General features: G+C 35.2%; 1 protein-coding gene across 5 annotated transcripts in view; it reads left to right on the forward strand.

Moving 5' to 3' along the window:
• Positions 1-21,094, forward strand: part of PTBP2 (polypyrimidine tract binding protein 2) — a 44,361-nt gene that overhangs the window by 17,263 nt on the left and 6,004 nt on the right. For all 5 annotated transcript variants that reach the window (XM_041421449.1, XM_041421450.1, XM_041421451.1 and 2 more), the window contains 5 exons: positions 7,841-8,013; positions 8,435-8,578; positions 10,120-10,284; positions 10,362-10,472; positions 17,086-17,281. In XM_041421449.1, the coding sequence (XP_041277383.1) occupies positions 7,841-8,013; positions 8,435-8,578; positions 10,120-10,284; positions 10,362-10,472; positions 17,086-17,281 (789 nt within the window). The remainder of the gene's footprint in view (positions 1-7,840; positions 8,014-8,434; positions 8,579-10,119; positions 10,285-10,361; positions 10,473-17,085; positions 17,282-21,094) is intronic.

The raw sequence follows: 21,094 nt of genomic DNA on the forward strand, positions 1-21,094 counted from the left end.
TGTTGTTGTTTTTATTCAGCTGCCATTCAGTGAGAATACGGTAGTACTTTAATGCTTTTATGAATACTCTTGCTCTAATCTTCTCTCCTAGTGAAAGGCACGAAAGAGGAATGGTTTCTCTGCCCTATAGGGAGTCTTGCAGATTAATTTTTTTCTATTTTTTTGTGAAAGAAACTTGTGAAATTGGTGAACAGATGTTTGATTTGCATTCTTACTGATAATTTGAACCACTGGTAATTCTCTAAAAAAGGCTAGCATCTTGGACATGGTTCAAAATAAAAGGCCTGATCCTTGGGCATTTTCTAAACAGTTTTGTCATCTGTATCCATCCTCTGGACTGGGTAGGTGACAGTGTGTTACATTAGCAGTCACTATAGGTGAAGTTACTGTTTTAGGTACTTTCTATGTCTCTGTGGAAGAACACTCTTAAGACTGAAAGAGCAGAAATCTAGACTTGGATTAAGATGACTTTTACCTCTTAATTCTGAACCCTGTTTTGGACAAATTTGGTTACTGTCATTGTTGAGAAATTTCATTTCAGTTAAGTGTTTATATTTAAATGTACATGATTTATTTTTGTTCCTGAGCGGGGTTGGACAGTATGGCAGAATATTATCCTTTAAACATTAAGGGAAGGATCCCATCCACTAGATTAGAATTTGTAGCAAGGGAGAACATCTTGTAAAGTACAAGATCAGCAAATATCTAGGCTAAAGGAGTTCTTTTTTTATGTTGCATGTGTAAGTTTCTGATGTTTTTAACACCAGCTGACATGAGCATATTAAAGTTGTGTTCTCAGAACTACAGACCTTTTACTACGTAAACTACTGCTAGTTTTCCTTTACATTTTTTTGAAAATATTGGCCAAGTCTATTCTTATTTTTTGCCATAATCTTGCTTGATTCTGATTTCTATGGAGAGCATGATCTTCTCATAAAGATCCATGAGTTAATTTCTTTTGTGTTGGTGCACAATGAACAGAAAGGCTCTTTAGGTAAGCTAAAATATGATTTGGTAACAGGATTCGGAGAAACCAGAGCTGAAACCAGGATCTTTAAATAAATATCGCTGATTCTGACATTGCTAATGTTTTCAAAGACATTAGTAAGGCAGATTGCAAATGATTATATGTAAAGAATTTTTTTTACCTTTCAGTGCTGTATGTTCAGTAAATAACTAGCTGCAGTGGTTTATTCTGCAGATTTTAAATGCAAGAAAAAAATTCCTGTATCTTTAAAAGCTGGGGAAAAGTGTTTCCTCTGCAAAGGGCTTACTTTTCCCCTGAACTTTGTGTGAGGCTTTGGCTGTTCAAGATGGAGGATTGCTTAATGGAAGTTGTAGGGAGTTATCTGTATGGAGATGCTCATGCCATGAACTCATTGCTGAAATCCACATACTAAAAAGGTAAAATTTTTAAGGGATGTAGATAAAAAGTGAAAGATGTTGATGAAAGTTTTATGAAAGTTGGCGTGTCAAAGACAAGAATTGGCAGGTTTTCTTGTTGCAGCTGCCATCAATTTCATTGTTCACATTTCTGTGTTTAAAGTAGATTAGTAGAAACATTCCAAAATCATTTTGCAGTTGAGCTCACCAAATTCCTGGAGCTTTGAATGATACTGTTGGTCTTGTTTTTACTTAATTAGCAGGGAATGTTAGGAGTGACTTCAGTAATTAATTCATTGTATTAACAGAATAATTAGCACTGAGGCATACAAACTAATAATATTTCAAGTGCTGTATTTAACTTGGGCAGTAAACATAGATGTGTCATGGATGTGCCATTTTTGCTAGCACATTAAGTAAAATTAGTTATTAGTTAAAATTAATGATGCCTAAACTTAGGTAATTTACTTCTGAAGTTTGCAAATTGATTACAATTAATAATAATTGGAAAGATTTTAAAAAGTATATTACATGTGATTGGAAAGAATTGTAATTTAATAATACCGTATACTTTACATATTTCTAGAGATACACAGATTTAGAAATGTACAAAAATAAAACCTCTCAGGATGGGAGAAATAAAATGTGGCTATTAATATTAATTTGAGTAATTTCTGTCTACATTGCTATGCCGTGGTAACTCGTTGCTCTGCTTCAGCTGGATTTCACTCTAGCCTGTAGTATTTTAAGGACTAAATTGAAGTGCATTCGTGTTAGACTGCAACATTGAACATCCACTATATTATACTGTAAATGTGTTATCATAGCTGCGTAGAAAACTCAGTGTTCAGTGCATTCTGAAACAGGCACAGCCTATGTGCAGATGTGCCAATTAAAAGCTGTATTAAAGTTTTCTTTGTTTCTCTGTATTTACTTATTTAAGCTCAAATTCCTCTTAAGCAATAGTCATTGTAGTGTAAGATAGTTTTAATATCGGTTGGTCAAGATTCTTGTATGCACATGGCTCATGTCTGTGATAAACAGCAAAAAAACCCTATTAGCAAAAATATAATTAACACTGACCGATGCAACCTAACCTTCAAGGTTAGCAAATGTGGACTTCAGACAACTTCATATTCTACGTGTTTTTATTGTATTTTGAGTGTAGTATCTCCTTTTCTTGTTCTTTCAAACATTTTGAATTCCAGATTTTATCTCTAAGTTGAACTTTTAAAGATTTACATGCTAAAGCAAAGGTCCTGTATATTTGCTTTTGGGAGCCTGGGATAAGTCCCTGGTCAGCTTTCTTCCTACATTCTGTCACTTAGATCAGGGTAGGGTACATCCAGGAAAACTTTCTTTAAGAAAAGAACTTTCCAGATATGAAACCACAGGGGACTCTATTATACAATTTATGATTGTCTGCAGTTTGTTGCTGGTTGGTTGAGGCAGATGACTGTATTCAGTAGCCAGTGCAACATTTTAATATTTGTCTAATAAACTAGATATCTTCGATTGCATTGCCTTTCTCTTAGTCACTTATTTCCTGTCTGGATATGTGTCTGATGTTCTACAGCTGATGACATTAAGTTAAATATATTTAGCCAAGCCACAAGAAGTGCTTTCTACACAGAACAGCACTGAATACTATTAAGCTATTAAGCTTCTTGTATTTAGTATGTACAAACTGAAAGTTACTTTTTTTTTTTTTTTTTTTTTTTTTTAAATTGATTGTTGGTATGTACTGGCAGTTGTGAAAGAGAGTGATTTCTTCAGGAAGTATGTGTATTTTTATATTTCACTACTGCAGATATGCAGGAATTTATAGCCAGTGTCTTGTGGTAATTTTTTTTTCCTTCTTTTCAGGAACTAACGGGTGAAAGCAGCTTTATATTGTATCCAGGTTTTTTTGGCTGTACCTACATAATTACATTTTGGTTTTAGGAGATTGTGTGCTTATGAAAAGAAGTTTATGATACAGAAAAGTTATGCTTCTAAAATAAAGGTCTCAGAACTCTTAGGTCGTATTTATATATTTCCTTTAAAAAAGTGCAGAGAAAAGCTCCTCTAGCATGAAATTTTATTAAAATATGTTTTCAAAATCAGTTTTTATCAGATAGTAAGCTATTCATTCTTTGGTAGGAGTTATGCTGAACTTGAAGAACAGTTTTTCTGCAAAAACTGCTTGGTTGCTTGAATATTCATAGCTTGAATGATTGAATGACTTGGATTTACAAATATGTCTGTGTATACTGCAGTTCATTTTGTTGCTTTTTTTATATAGGTTCTTATTTCTTTGTTTAATAAAATAGGAGTTTCTCTCTGAAAATGCCAGGACCCGAGTTGCACAGATTATGGCCATTTACAGGCTTTGTCAACCTGTAAGCATTCAATTTCAACAAGTTGATTTACGCTAAATTGAAGGAACTCGGTGCAACAGGGATGTGGCTTATGTATAAATTATATTTAAACTGCAGTATCCTATTTGGATGTGAGAATAATGCTTTGAACATCATTAGTAAAGATGATATCTTGTTTAGATATAGTTGCCTGATGTCACATGGAAACTGAATTCTTCATGTGCTTGGTAGAGAGACGCAGAGGACTTAGATCAGTGCTATGGTTGTTACAGAACATGGGTTTTTACGATAGTCTGAATTGAATAGAACCATTCCTGTGCTCAGTGGATCTTGGCAGTGCAGGGTTAATGGTTGGGCTCGATCTTAAAGGTCTTCTCCAGCCTAAATGTTTCCATGATTCAGGGATAGGTTTCTAATTTTTTGGGTTTATATTTTTTTTAACTATGTATTTGCAGCTATAACTTGATTTGTAAATGAACTAACACTGTGTTTTAGTCATTCTCCCAGTGCTTCTTAAAACTTTTTCTCGCAATGCAAATGTTGCAGCCTGCTGTTTTCAGTGCATATTTGTATTTGTTAAAGCGTTAGCAGCAAAATGTTTGAATTGGAACAGGATTTTCAAGTCCAGTGAAAGCCAAACTACCTCATGAAATAGCTACTTGCCAGTAAGTCTCCAGTTTAACAGCAGTTTCAGCAGTAGTTAGTCAGCTTGTGAGGTCTCCTCCAATATCCCTTGGCCTCTCCCCCAGGTTTCAGCAATTTTGTCTTAAGTGCTGTGTAGGGAAGGATCTTTCAGGTTGTTGCTGCTTAGGCATGGACTCTACTTCTACCAAAAGACCATGTTATTCCTTTAGTACCTTGCTCCCCTCAACTTGGCTTTTAACCTTTATAGACACTGATTCTGCTAATAAAATTTGTTAGAGGATAACATTGTTGTTTTAACAGTAGTTAAATTCACCTTTCAATGGCTCTGAACAAGTTGTGTTCCCGTGTTGTAAATGTGGTTTTCTATTCCCAAGTGCAATTTAATGATGCATCTTCAGCTGAGAAGTACCATTTATAATGACAACTGAGAGACTACAGTCAGAGAGGTTTCATGTAGTGCCAGAATCTCTCAATAACTCTCCTAAAAGCTAAATATAATTTGTTCCACGAGTGTCTTGAAAAGTTCAGTTGTGTATGTGCATGCATATTTAGTGTACGATACACACTTCATTACTGGAACAGAAAATTACTGTTAGGTGATGCTGAATGGATAACCAAATGTAGTAAAAGTACATATTCTCTTTGCATTCAGCGGCTGGCATGTTAATTTCTTCTGTCTTCCAAAATCCACTGTTAAATCTTTTGGCATAAATTTTACTTTAAGAAGGTGAGCTTCATGTTTCTTGAAGAATGGTACCAATTTGGCTTTCATTGTACTAGAGATGCTTTTGCCAATAAGTAACAAACAGCTTTTGTCATGTTTACCTGTCCTACTGCTAAAAACATTTTTTGGGCAATTCCAAAGCGTTGAGAATGCCTGTTGCCAATCCCCATCCTGTACCTCCCGCCCCCTGTTTTCTGATTGCCATATGTTCTGTGCCTAATTCTGTATTTTTTTGTATTACTGTAATATATTTATCTGCTTTTTAACATAAATGTTTTTGCCCAGGCACTTGTCTACATAGCTTTTTTTACAGTGAATAAAAAAAGTTACAATTATAGTGTAGCTGAGGTTTAAGACTGTGTAAAAAACAAAATTGTGTGAGAGGCTTGTATATGTGAACTAAGTTAAAGCTCTTAGTTGCTGTTTAGGAAAAGATACACATATTTAATACATCAAATGATTCTTTTAAGCTTGTTCTTTAAACTTACTGCAGCAAAAGTTGAAAAACTATTTAAAATGCCAGTATTAGGTAGCAATTCTAAGAGATGCAAAATCAGTTGGGTAACACAGTAATCAATAAAGTATTGTGTTAAATAATTATTAAAGGAACATTTAGTATATATGTATGTGAGTGATTATATGCTGGCCAGTGATAACTTTACTAGAAATGATGGGATTACCTGAAGCCTAATTTAAGTAAGAGCTTTACTGTAACAAAAAAGTAAATTCCTAAACATTATGCAGTGGAAAGGTTAATATGTTAAAATTGTCTGTTGAAAAGCACACAAGAGACAAAACAGTTCTGTCAGTAGTGATCTGAACCATTATAGTGAATATTTTTCTGGTGATGTAAAAAAGGTTTCTTAATTTGAGAAAATCCTTTAGTTTGAAAGCTTTTTCTCATTTTCATTTTTGATTGGTAATGTTTCATATTTTTTGAAACTTTAATGAATTGAAGTTATTCAGCAAGCTGAAGTATGAAGGGCATTGGACTTGTAGCTTCAGTATCACCACAATTCTTCTATCCTTTGCAAGTTTGTTTTTAACATATTGTTGGTCATGCATTGTCCAGCCTATCATGCTTCACCTTGTTTCTTCTGTTTGGGTTTTTTTAGTTTTGTAGAGATTTAAATTGAGAACCAAGGAAGACTATTATGTGACGAGCTTCAGGTGAAAAGTAGAAGTACTTTTTCGCAAACTTTGGCTGTCTCTTTGAGATAGTGTTATTATGTATAATCTTGAACAAGTGAAATATTGTTACCTGGAAGCTCAATCTCACCATGTTTGCCAAAATGGTACACGTTAGAGTCCTGTGTAGACTTCAGATCCTAGTTGTGTGTGTTTTTCAAATTTTACTCTTCTGTGTTCCACCAAATTTTGTCTTTCTCTGCAGCAGACCAAAATAAAATTCCTCCTATTGCATGGATATGCATCGTCAGTTGGAGATACTAGTTGGAGATACTAGCATTTTGACCAGTTTTGAATGTTGTTAGGTTTTTGTTGTTCTGTCTGCTGTAGTAAGTTGGAAAACACTTTGTGTTCTTCGGTGCAAGAACCTTTTAAAAGCCTAGTCATGGAAATTTTTTTGGAGGAGGGTTGATGGTAGTGGTACAGGGTGTGGAGTTACTGCATGACGTGCCTGTAAGACATACTGTTTTTAACTAATAGGATATTTTGAATTTTATATTTAGATAAATCTAAATATCTTTTTTGGTAGAAGAAAGGGAAGTCTTATCACTTGTTTCACTAACATCTAAGTACATACTGATTTCTAGCATTGATTAATTCATTAATATTATATATTATGACAGTGTTATTCTTTAGCTCTTGACTCTGATGTTTACTCCATTGACATATTTTTAAGCAAAGTAAATAATTTTTTTCTGGCCTTCTTTCAAAAGCAAGATTTCTTCCATCCAACTGGTTAGCTGCTTATCAAGCAAAAGGAAGTGCAGTTGGAATTTTGCTGTAATTCTTTGCAACAATACTGGAGAGTATTCTAAATCGTCTTTCTGGTGTTTTGTACATTGATGCTAATGCTTCCTGGCTTCTTTTAGGGAAATGTATCTGGATCTTCCTCCATCCCGGTCTGTGTTGACTGCATCATTTTATTAGTTGGTTTTTCTTTTTTTATGAGTGAGATCATAGTTTAGAATTGACATTTTCCTACCTTAAATTGTTGGTTTCATCAGCTTTTTGTGATGTCAGTCCTCTGGGTCATCCCCTGTCTCCGCTCTGATCTTTCCCAGCATTAATGACTCTTCCTTTCTTGCTTTGTTGCTTTTCTACTTTGTGTCCAGTTCCTTACTGCAAGCAGCTCTTAAAAAACTTTGGGATCTATTAATGGTTCACCACCATTTTATTTCCTTCAAAAAATCTCTGGGTAGCCACTAACTGGTTTGACTTCAATATATGTTGGAGTTCTTATGTGAACTCTTGTTAGACGTGATTAATATGTTATTCCATGTTATTTTTTGAGATGCTTCACTGAAAGTGAGGTGTAAAGGATTTGCTGTGGTCTCTAGCAGATGAATAAGTCTCGAACAATCTATCTTCCATGAAACTAGCATTTGTCTCTGCAGAATTTGTTCTGAAGCCTTGAATTTGACCTAAACCAAGGGAGATGGCTCACTTAAAATTAATGTAATGTTTATAATTAAAAGCATTTTTAATAAAGCATTAATAATATCAGTAAACTTTTCAAATAGAGTCTGAATATGTCTTTCAGCCAATGGTAATGACAACAAGAAATTCAAAGGTGATGATAAAATGGATGGGGCTCCTTCTCGTGTTCTTCATATCAGGAAATTGCCTGGGGAAGTGACAGAAACAGAAGTTATTGCTTTAGGTTTACCTTTTGGTAAAGTAACCAACATCCTGATGCTGAAAGGGAAAAACCAGGTAATTTGTTGCTTTCTGTTTTTTAATATGCTTGCTGTCTGATTTCAAAATATATTGTTAAAATGCTATTGAAGTAAGTCATAAAGCAGTAAGTATTCTAGAAAAATGAGTTTTTGTTCCTTTATTTTTTTTATTGAATTTATGCCATCTTTTACTAAATTTTTGGGGGAAACAGGATGGTTGGCAGCTACATAAAGCAAAAAGTTAGTTGGAAGATAAATATTTATTCTTGCATCTTCACAGATGAATTTATGGAGATTAAGTAGCTTAACAAATAAAGTTGGTATGTGTAGAATGACATTTTCTGAAGACTGATCAATCTGTTAAAATGTGTTAGAAAACCCTTTGGTTTTTTGTGTTCGTCTAATATGAAGATTACCTGCTTTGTAAATGCTGAAAATTTTAATTCTTTTAATTACAGGCATTTTTGGAGCTTGCCACAGAAGAAGCAGCTATCACTATGGTTAATTACTACTCTGCTGTGACACCTCATCTTCGTAACCAACCCATTTATATCCAGTATTCCAATCATAAAGAACTAAAGACTGATAACACACTTAACCAGGTATATTTCCTGTTCAGTAGTATCACAAATGCAGACAGTAGAAGATGGGGCTTGGCACGTGTTCTTGGCTCACGTGCCATATGTTTGAATCATTTGGTTTTGTCCACATTCTAACACTCCTCATGTCTTTACCTATGATCATTCCATTTTGTGGCACTGAAAGGCATTTGCTTTCAATAATTTTTCAAATTATTGAAGATTTCTGAAATTTTCAATAATTTGATTATTGTATTCCATTACAATAAATTTTCTTAATGTGTCCTTAATGTCAAAAGGCAAAGATTCTGAAGTGTGTTTTTAATAGTTATTCAAAAGTTCTAAATAACTTCAAAGTTTTTCAGTTTATAGACTGTAGGATGGTAGAATTAACTTCCTTGTTCTGACACCTGCAACTCAGCCAAATATCTGGCCGTCTTGAAAGTTGTGTGTTTCATGCATTTGGGAAAAGACATTTTTACACAGTTACAATAATTAATGTTAAATGTAGAGGTAAATTTTGTTTTCCCAACTGATATTCACCAGGTCTTCCCCCCCACCACTTTCCTTATTCATTGATTTGATTCAGTATGAGGAGTATCATGTAAGTTGTGAGACATGAAGTTGTGTGGTATCTCTAATACCTTTAAAATATGCAGTATGCATTAATATGATGGTTATTATTTTATCTGGCATGCTCACTTGTCTCTCTTGTTTTGTATTGTTTTGCTTCATAAGGCAACTGTAATGAAAGTATTAAATGGAACCTCTTTTTTCTGCACTTTTTCTTTCTCAGAAAAAGACATCTAATCTTGCTGATACTGTCAGCTGATACTGATACAGATGTGTGTTTTTGTGGTATCATGGTTACCTTTGAATTTCTAAAGTCCTACTTGTGTTTAAAAACAAAAAAAAGCCCCACATATGGAGAGGATTTTGTTTTTATTTTTACGAAAGAGAGTGGATAACAGACACCAGTTTGTTTACCTCTCTGGAGGTTTACTTTCTGACATTTGTTAGTCTTTTGTATTATTTCCTTGTGTTAAAACTGAGAAGCTTGGATGTGTTAGTTTAGAGTTTTCCCTTCCTATTAGAACCTTCTACATAATTAAAATGGCAGTGAAATGTTAGCTGAGATGCAACCTTTTGAATGTAAGATAAGTTCCTCTGCTTTCTGTAGGGTTGGGGTTTTTCCTTGATTCGTTTGTGGGTTAGTTTAGTTTTATTTCCTGTAAAGGAAAGAATCTTGAAATCTACAAAATCCTCACTTTCTTGATCCTTGTTAGTAGAACAATAAGCTTTCTATTAGAAAGATTGATATTGTTGCCTTTTGAAGCCCCTCCTTAATGTGACATAAGGATTAATTGCTGTTTTCATTTTTCTTGGCTCTTCTCGCAGAGTCAGACTGCATTGCATTTAACTTTGTGTTATGTCTGTAGCTCCAGGTTTTAAATAAGTGGACTATTTTGTGTTTCTGGAGTTAACTATATTAATATTTCTAATTAATTTCAAGCTGCTATCTTGAAATATTAAGAAAATCTCTCTTCTGTCATGTTTTCTTTAAGCGGGCCCAAGCTGTTCTTCAGGCAGTGACGGCTGTGCAGGCATCAAATGCTCCCATTAGTGGGACCACTGTTAGTGAGAGTGCAGTGACTCCAGCTCAGAGTCCAGTACTTAGAATAATTATTGACAACATGTACTATCCAGTAACCCTGGATGTTCTTCATCAGGTGAGTCAAATTTCATTTTAGCTTGAGCTATGATTGGGAGAAACAGATGTGTAAAACTGTACAATGTTTTTTGGCAGATATTCTCTAAATTTGGTGCTGTATTGAAGATAATCACATTCACAAAGAATAACCAGTTTCAAGCTTTGCTTCAGTTTGGTGATCCAGTAAACGCACAGCAAGCAAAACAAGTAAGTATAGTTCTCTTCTAAGGCTAGAGATCTTCCTGTACTCTCAGTATTTGTAAAATGTTGATCATACAGAGTACTGCCATAGCCGTGTGTCGTACTCCTCCACCATGTGTGTGAATTTTTTGAGATTAAAGAAAATAAGTGGAAGTTAGTTTTTATACTATGTGAAATCAGTGTTTAATGATAGTGTGCTTATGGATACAGTGTGTAAAATATTTTAGACAATTGTATGAACAAATATTTTAGTAAGACTGCACAGAGATGAAATAATATGCAAGACTGCAATAGTAAAAATGTCAACCGGAAATAAGAATGTAGGATGTCATGGTGATGCATAATTAATTCACTGTAAGAAGCAAATTTAGTAACCCTATTGGATTGTTGTTGGCAGGTACTTTTAAGCATCCATATAGAGATGTGATTTGTGGATTAGTTACAGATTTGTGAAAGTATTTAGTTACAGTATCCTAAAAAAAAAAATCTATACTTATTTGTAACCATAAATGCCCATAAGAAAGAGAGCATTTTACTCATGTGACCAGACTGCGACAAAGCTTTGCAGCAGTGATGGGTGAGCAGGATCTTGCTTTTGTTTTATAGGAAACTCTCCTATCCTGGGTAGGAGAGGCAAGAACAGGTAGCTGGTTTTATTCATTATAGCAGGAGAGAGCCTATGGATAAATTATGGCAAAGATCAACAGCATGTCATCTAGACCAGATGGTTTGAATTAATTGAATGGCATGTGTTCACATTTGTGGCAGTAGAAAAGGTGAACCAAAGGGGAAGGTGAGATTTTTTTATTATTATTATTATAATTTTCAAGAGATAAATGGAATTAATTTGTATTTTCAAACCTTCACATGCAGTCTGAGTTTGAGGAAGGCTGATTAAAATTGATGTGCTGGTTAAGTGTTGCTTGGCAGCATAGAAAGTGCTTATTGCCTGTAGATGACAGACTAGCTGAGAACTTCAGAAAATTGAAAAGCTCACACCTCAGGCTAAGCTGGCAAATTTTCCTCTTGGTAGAAAAAAGACAAAAAGGGCTTAATTTTCTGTTGTAAATAATGAGGACTGTATTGAAATGAAGACTTCATTAAGTGGTGGAGGGTGGTCATTTTTGTCCCTATCACCAAATGAAATACTGGGCATTGAGTAAAGAACTGTGAGATGGTCAAGACAAGGAATCACAAAGAATTGAACATGTTTTCAAAAAGCAGAGTGTAAATTTTCATGCTATTGAGGAAAGCAAGAGAGAAGAGAAGAGACTATTTGCAGCTTGGTTTATGGTGGTCCACTTTAAGATAATCAACTCCAGAAAAGCAGTCTGGAAATACTTGTAGATCTGGAACACAATTTAAATTAGGGATATCCTTTTCAGAGTTGAAACAATATCAAATACTAGATTATGCCTCAGAGTAGAGAGAGATGCAAATTATCACTGTACTACATAAGAATTTGTACGGATAGGATGGACCTTGCAGGTTTAAAATAGTGGTACATTGTGGCCTACAAGTTCTGCTGAAATCTGTAGACATTTAGATTTATATTTGAAATATTTGATAAACAGTTGGATGCTACATGCATTTGTTACAGAAGGGCATCATTCAGGCTTGACTTGTGTTTGGAAAGACATTTTTCAGTAGTAGATGTTACTGCTGCTGTTAAAGGGCTTTTCTGATGCAAAGTATGACATCAAGTGTTAAAACTTTTGACTTTGTTTTTTGAATCATGTGTATTATCAGGAAATTTAATGGCAAAATGACATCTGCAAAATGGACTGTAGTGATATGAAAATGATCAGTGTAATTTTAGGACCATATTACAAAGAAGTTACAAATGAAAGGAATATTGCTGTTATTCGCTTCAGACAAACTGTTATTACCTTGTGGGACTCTATTGGTCTTAAAAAAAGCCCAACATGTATTTGTTTCTCCAGTTTTGCATGTTGCTGTTCACTTGTAGTAGCATGTGTGTGAACAACTAAACTTCAGTAAATAAGTGACTCTTGTATGTACTGTCATTGACAGAATAATGTTGGGGCCTTATTGTCAAATTGAAATGGTCTTAGGTTTACAGTTTCATATTTTAACCAATCTATGCAAAAATATACAAAATGTTAAGAGTAGTACCAAGTGCAATTATTAAAGGATGCTAAATTGGAAGGAAGGTTTGATTTTGCTACTACCCTCACAAACTCAATAGAGTAAAACACAGTTCTTACGGTTAAGGCACTGTGATAAAACATAAAGAGCCACCAGAACAAAAATACCTAAAGGAAAGAAGCAGTCAGGTGATAGGAAAAAACCCCTTCAGCTTAAATACATCTGGATGTAGAAGCAAGATGATATGGTGGCTGCAATTAAGTTGCATGGAGTTCAAGATCAAACACATGGTAAAAGAGTAAAGTTTTCAATTTGTTTTCCATCCAAGTTGCTGTAGAAGATAATGGGGAAATTTAATTTTCCGGTGGCCCTCTTCACAGGAAATCAGAATATGGCCTTAATAGAAATTGAAGACTTAATAAGGAAGTTAAAGAGCAATTTGAAAAACTCAAGTGATGTAAGTACCAAGGAGAGATGCTATGCATTTGAAGGTTCTGAGAAAACAGTGACACTGACAAGAATGTGCAATATGAAGTCTCTAGCCCTGTGGGATCTCTTTTGCAATTTGAACGAGCAGCTAGTGAAAAACCTCATTCCTGCTCTGCTTGTTTTGTAAGAAACTCATTTCCTGTAAAAGTAGATAGTGGCTCCACCGATACTTGTTTTATCACCACTCTCAGGTTGGATCATTATGGGTTCCTTAAGTGAAGACTGGGAGCTTCAGGTTCTGTATAATGCAGCAGTCTAGCCAGGGTGGAGAATATAACTGAGAATGGGCAAGAGTAGAGGACAGTAAACTCTCATGCTTCTGCTAATGAAGGTTTTGTCTGGAGATGTCTGTATGCATATGGAAATATCTAAGCATTAAAAATAGCCCATTTTCATAGTAAATGATGAATACTCTTGGCATAAGCAGCAGGCTTAAATGTTTAAGGACCATTGGTATACCATGAGATGGGTGCTGGTGTTCCTGTCTGAGAAGCTGGCTAATTCAGAGAATTGCCTTCCTTCGTGCAGGTTTACTGAAAGTATTCTTGTCAAGTCATGGATATTAACAGTTATTTATGACTCATCTGTAGACAACTGAGGCTCATATGTAGTGCATGCTGGTCATCTTGACCCAGCACGGGTTAAAAATATCGCTAGAGCTTCTGTTTCAGTTGGCCAGTTGATCCTTCCTTGGCCTGCACGTGATTCAAAGATTCCAGTGAAGTTTGACTGCATATGTCATCTTTCCAGTTGTTTTGCCTCACAACTTCAAGGTAGCTCTGTGCTGATAGCAATCTGCAAAAGATCTCTGCCAATCTGCATTGCCCTAAAATATGTAGCAGGAACTTCAGGTAGTTGTTGCAGAATGGAAAAAAGAACATCCTCAGATGGGGGGATACTGAGCTGCAGGGCTATTATCCACTATTATTATATTAGCCTTTTTTGGATATCTTTTGTTCTGAGGAGCACAGTTTTTGCTCAGAAATTATAAGTAGTGTTCAGGTAAACATTAGAGTCTGGATTACATTGTATCAGAAAGCCCAGGAAGTACAGCAACAGGTCCTTTGCACATAAAATATGTTAATTTTTGAGAACATAATGTATTTACATACACTTCTTAGCCACAGAAACTTCTTGTATCTAAGATACTTGTCTCAAAAGAAATTACTTTCATTCAGATGCACTGATCTGTGGGATGCGCTTGGGACATACCTCTCCCAAGAGCTATTTAGCATATCACCTTCAGTTACTTTGAGGTACTTATTTGAGCTGGCATATGTTTTGTAAGTGTTCCTTCCTTGGGTTTGGGGTTTTCCTTATGCCTTTAGCTCTTACGCTCTTGTAAAAATCTTGGGTTTACTTTTTTGGGTTTGCTGATACAGCAGGATGAAGAATGGTACTCACATTTGTAGAAGGTCTCATGATTCTTGATCTCCTTGGTTTGGCCTGTGTGTGGTGTGGTATGGTATCACATGTGAAATAAATACTCGAAAGAAGGTTTCTTAGCAGTGACTAGAGTTCTTGGAGATGGTGTTGGTATGTACATTCACTAGCAGTGAATGGCTGGTGTCATGTTTTTCAGAATGTCTGAGTGGAACAGTGTTTGAGGATTTGTTGCACATTCTTTTGCTATACAAGTAAGCGCTCAGGACACACATTCACATTTGTGACTTTAGATGTGAACAAATAATCTTGAAAAAAATGCTGGTTGGTGAGAGTCTTTCTTGCATTGTTAGAGGTGTATGATGCTGGTAGAGATGGTGATGGAGGGGTGAGGATTTTTTTTTGTTCTGGTGCTTGAATCCTCTCCTAGAGTTTGACTACAGTGCTTATTAAGAGTGCATCTCCTTCCTTTCTGGTTCAGGATGTTCTTTCACCCCATCTATCCCCCAACTACAAGGGATTTCTCTTGTGCAGTATCTTTTATATGTATTTTTGGTCACTTTGATTTTGGCAGAAAGAGGAGTTTTTGCTGTTTCAGTAGAAGTTTTAGTTACTTATATAGCTCCCTTTAAACACTGACTACTCTAGAAACTACAAACACAGATATATCTTGGTTTGCTGCTTCTTAAGTCTAAAATATTTCCATCAACTTAGCAGCTTTCTGCAAGCCACAAGTCAGTATTTCTACAGACTCCACAGAGGTAAAGTATGAATCTTGTTGGGTCCTGTGCTTCAGACAAAGCTAAAGAATACAGCCTTTCAGTCTTGTTCACACCTGTTTTCTTCATCATAGCATTGGGTGTTCCCTTGCTGGGCAGTGATATTGTATTTGACAGTAAGTAAATTCTGGCTGGAAAATTTGGACCTTCCTCTAGTCCATATCTTAGTGGATTTTAGAGTAGGAAGTCTTCTGAAAGTGATGGCGTATTCTCAATATAAACTTTTTTTAGGTGTAAATGTTCAAGTGATATTCTTTCCCAAATACCAATGGGAGTCTTGGATTGTGCTTTGTCACCATGCATAAAAGAGCTAGCAAATGGTGTATGCTGTAATGGTGGTGCCCACCACCAGCCCAACAGTCCAGAATTAATTTAGCTTGTGTTCTATGAATAAGGACAGTAAATTTTGCTTTTGAAATATTGTATAAAGCATTTTTAAGCTGAACTTCAAGCACAAGAGTTTCTCTTTAATTGCTGTTTGTTGATGCTTAGATTTTCCAGTTAAGTTTTTTGTTCTATATGTTTTTAGAACTTCCAAGCTATGGCAAAATAATTACATTGACTTAGACATTCTTTTACGTTGACTAATGGTGGTAGTTCTTTTAAGTGGTTTTGTGAGTCCTGGAGATTTCAGGTGTGAGAATGCTTTGTGGGGATAGCCTTGCTGGCCCAGACCTAGCAGAGGGATGTCTGCAAGATGTTCAGTTTCCAGATGCATCACTGTATGAAAATAGCAGGCACACAAGGTTTGTACAGTGCTGAGCTCAAAATAGAAAGCCCTACCAGAACCTGGATGTGTTGGCAAGTAAACTGCAGCTGTAACCTGCTAACTGCAAGAGCTAGCTCAGGTCCAGAAGTGGTACATTTCAGTCTAGCATTTCAGTCCAAACAGTGAAATAAAAGATCTGATGTGTGTATTTGATAATTTGCTTTATTTGTGTTTTTCAGTGCACATATATATAAATGGTAGCTTTATATTTAACATAATGAATTGATTGAATGCTAGATTAGCTGCATTGTCACTTCCCAGCATTCCCTAAGAATTAAACTGACTTTATTGCAAAAGTTAAGTCTCCCATATTTAACTGGTAGTGCTTTGAGTGAAAGGAAGATATGCCCAAAATGTAAATGGACTCAAATCCAGGTATTGACTTGCCTGGTGGATAAGGAAGATGGAGGAAACATATATATATATATATATATATATATGTGTGTGTGTGTGTGTGTATACATATGATGGATTTTTTAAAAAGTGTTTTCATGGAGTACTAGCTGTCATGTTAATACACATTCTTTCAGAAGTACCAATTAATTGTGAAAATGGGATTTCTAAAAAAGAGTATTAGTAACATCAGGTTAGCAGTTATAGTTGGTTTTCTCTCTGTTTTGGCACTAACTACCTTTAAGGAGAGAAGGAAAGCATGCAGGAATAATGTATATTTTATGCTTTAACAGATGGCTGTCTAACATGGTAGTTAAGTCTAGGTTTTCCATGTAAGATTCTTGGTTTTGGTTTTTTTTTTTTTCTTTGAGAAATCTATTTGGCATTATGTCTGATTTTAAGCTGTGCTATGGAATGCAGGTTAGTTAGCTGTATTCAACAGACAGAATTTAAGTTTGAATTTAAAATGTCCCTAGCCCCTTTGGTGCATAAAAACAGTTTCTAGGTAAGAAGGGAACATTGAGCTTCCTGGCATCATGTTGAGAGGTTAATGCATTTTAATTGGTTTTAAGCTGGACAGTAAGAGAGATAAATATCTATACACTGACCTTGTTTAAAATAAAACAACCAAAAACCCCAACCTTGTGCAACCAGCTGGTATTGTGTGTCTTTAAATAAACTGTGGTCTTTTTTTCAGGCCTTAGACGGTCAAAATATTTATAATGCTTGCTGTACCCTACGAATTGATTTTTCCAAATTGGTGAATTTGAATGTCAAGTACAACAACGATAAAAGCAGGGACTACACTCGTCCTGACCTTCCATCTGGCGATGGACAGCCAACGCTGGACCCAGCTATTGCTGCAGCATTTGCCAAGGAGACCTCTCTTCTAGGTATGATGTTGACATTCTTTTTCTGTATTGCAGAGCCACTTCATGACAATATTAATTAATCCTTCTAACAACTTAAATTACAATAGTGTCCAAAGGCCCATTCACCATTCAGTCTATATCGTGGTCTGAACTGTAGTAACATAATTATATAGTCTTTAGAAGTATTGCAAAAAATGAATGAAAGCTTGCATGACAAAATGACAAATGCACAAAGTGCTAGAAAAAGTCAAGTTAGTTCAGCTTGTATCCCAAAATCTGTCCTTCCATGTTTTGTACGTTGCTGTCTGTGGCCACCTTGCCCACCTTCCCAGCTAGTTTGTAAGAGAGACTTAACATGATTTGCATGATTTCTTCATGCTAATGGTTATTTGTAATATCAGATTATGAAACTAACATTTTGCTGGTTTCCTTCAAGGGGAACAGATTATGGTTTTTGCTTAAAATATCCAAACCCTATTGTGCTACCTGTAGTTTCTGTGAATAAAAGAAAAAAATCTATAGTTGCACTTCTAGTGATACATTATAGCAGTTCTATATATCCTGTTAGCCTTTGAGTTCATCAGAAGTTGGTAAAATGTTCTAAAATCTGACTGTTACCAAAATAATCAGTGCATGCTCCTACTCCTGTCAAATGGGTTTTTGGGGAGAACACCTTTCACTCTTTAAAATGTAATAGCACTCAGATATAGAATCATTACTTTTATACAAGCTGATTTATTATGTTGTGATCATTGTTCTTCCCACTTAGCCTTTTTCTTTTTCCCTTCTTGGATACTTTCCCATTTTTGTTCTGAAGAAAACTTAAGAACAACATAGATTTCATGGGTTTTGTACAGTCTGGGCCAAACTGAAGTAAGTTTGAGTTACTCTAGGAAAGAGGGGCCTCTGCTGTCTGTTACAAAAGATAGAAGGCACTTAGTGAATGATGTGAACCCAGGAAGAGGTAATAGGGCTACTGAATGTTGCACTGTATTTGCCAGTTTTCTGAAATCAGGTTACTTGAAGGATACATTTCATATCTACTTTTGTAAAGTACACACAAAGTCAATTCCACCAAATTCCAGAGCGCTTGACTTCACATTTTCAGTATCATTTGCAGCTACAGCAAAAGTTTTGGAAAGTAAAATAAATACTGTAAGAATCTAAAGTCTCAAAAAAAAAAACTTCCCATAATTTAAAAATTGAAATCTCTCATTTTATGCTTTGATTGGGAAGATGGATGAATGTTCATGTAGAAGTTTGACACCATAGAGATGAGTGCTGTAGGAACACCCTTGAAGCAATTAGTAATTGTTTTGTTAGCCTATAATGACTAGAACATAGACGTGAGGCTTCAGTGTGAATAGTAAGTAGACAAAAGCAAAATAAATCTGCTTATTAATGAGACCCACAATATTTAGGAGAGGAGAGAGTAAAGATTCATGAGCTATAAAACAGTGCCAAATACATTTTCTTATGTAACTCTACATGACATTTTCCTGAATCCTGAGAAGTTGATTTTTAGTCTCAGGCTTACTAATGTATTTCCTTGTATATAGTACTTAGAGCATGCATCAAATTAACAGGTTTAATTTGCTTGGCATGGTGAAATCACACTCTGTGATTGCATCGTTGCATTACTACGGATATATTTAATTGGGGTTATTGTACTTTCTGCAGTTATCCAAGTGACTTTAGTGGACTTTATGGTCTACTACTATAGACCTGAAAGTCACTTAGATACGTTTGATTTTTGCCTGCAAAATTACAGAGTTTTCTAACATTTTGATTTTCATCACTCATTCTTCTGTATACATTTAAAAAATTTCTACAAATATTATGAAGACGACAATCACAATAACTAATTAAATATTTTAATTTGTTCTCCTTGGGTGGACCTCCAGACATGCATTGTTTTTCTAAAGCGGTAGAAAAATACGAGATACATAACCTGCGTGACTTTCCTTGCAGCAGTGAAACGTTTTCAGCATCGGTGAAGTCAGTCATGTTTTTTTTTGATGAACAGTGGAAATTTTATATCATGTTGGCTTTTTCTTATTTAAAAACATTCATTGTTTCAAAAGAGACTTAAGGGAGCTGGATACATTTTCTTAGTCTGCTCCTGGCCAGTTGGGTAAGCTTGGTATGTTGTTAACTCTTCATCCTCTGTCAAATGGGGATGGTTAGTACAGGAATTTTTTGTTGTTGTTATTGTTCATTTTTTTCTACTTGACTGCTGTTTTTACAGAACTTGAGTTCTCCAGCTGAAAAATATTACGAAAAGACTCCATAGTACTATTGATGCCTTAGTCATTAGGATAATTGTCATAACGGGAATGGTGCTTGTTTGAATATGGAATAACAGGATTCTTGTTCTGGGCTGCTTACTGTATAAAAAGGCACAAAATATAAATGATGTAATAAATAAGAGGACAAAGGATAGAAAAATACCGAAAACCAGAATGGATACTTGTGCATACAATTTATAGTTGCATTTATTAAGATGCTCAAAAGGAGAAGGGTGCCAAAACTTAGAAGTTCAGAGAGTCATGGAGGTTGGCAAACTCTGATGTGTTAAGTTTGGCAACCTTCCTCCTAATTTTTTTAATCTTAATGTTTATTTCCTTCTGTTTGATACACAATTTCTTTCTCTAATGTTGATAAAGATGTCTTCAGCATATGCTGAGTTTCTGCTTTGCCTTATTCACATGTGATTCTCAGAGAGCATATTTCCCCGTGAAAGAGTGGAGTTCCGGTTTGACTTTAGTGTGTTCTTCAAGTTCTTTTGCATGCTCAGAAAGAATACCATGAGATGGATGTGTGGCATTGCTGTAGAAATTCTTGCTGTAGCTGATCTTTTATATGTATATCATGAGATTGCTGACAGAAAATGCATTAAGGACTCCATTCTTCCTTTTGCTTATGTTACACTTTTATATGCTGCAAACTTGTACAAAACTTGGGTGCAATTTTTGTTGTTGGCTTTCTAGGAGTATACTGTAATCCATATGTCAAAAGTGAGATTTAGGTTCAACACAGTTTTGTTGCTTGATTTTTAGTGACAGGATGTAAATCTTGTTAGTCTTGGTGCTTAAATCTGCACTAATTCTAAACCAAACATATCTCGGTTTCCTTCTGGGTGAAGTTAACGCTCCACTTCAGTAAATGTAACTTGATGATGTAACTCTTGCATCTTTGTAAGCTGTTAAGCAGAGATGTTAAGCTGCTGTCTCCCCCAAAGCTGTAGGAAGCAGGACAGGGACTAGGCAGTACAAGTAGATGGTGATTACTTGACATAGAAAAGGGTTCCTAACAGGTCTATAAACCCAGTCCTTGGTCAATTTTACTCTACCTACATTAAGATTACTACTAGTAATCACTAGTGCCTGTGGTTTTCATGGAAGTTGATAATATATTCTTAGTATAGCGTCAATTTGCCTACTATGGAAATGGCATTAACAATTTGCATTTTGGAAGTCACACAAAAGGATAAGCTGAGAGGAAATAAATAATGCAATATGTTGTATTTTAACTTCATTGAGGAAAAGGCCTCAAAAGGCTGGAAAGAAGGTATATAATATTTGTATGTTTCCATTAATATTTTGAAAAAAACAAAAGCCTGTTATCTGTAGTTGCTGGAAGCTGAAATAAAGCTAGTGACAAAGATTTCTAATACTAGTTGATCATGTTGACAGCATAGCTAACATTTCTAAATAGTTTCATACAAGTCCTAAACAGTGTTACGTGGTAACTTTTTCATAATAGAAACTCTTCTTATTTTTATTTATTAAAAAACTTTTCTTTGCTTTAATCAGAATGGCAAATCAAAGTACA

Source organism: Onychostruthus taczanowskii, unplaced genomic scaffold, assembly GCF_017590055.1.
Source record: "Onychostruthus taczanowskii isolate IOZ18803 unplaced genomic scaffold, ASM1759005v1 scaffold7, whole genome shotgun sequence".
Lineage (NCBI taxonomy): Eukaryota > Metazoa > Chordata > Aves > Passeriformes > Passeridae > Onychostruthus > Onychostruthus taczanowskii.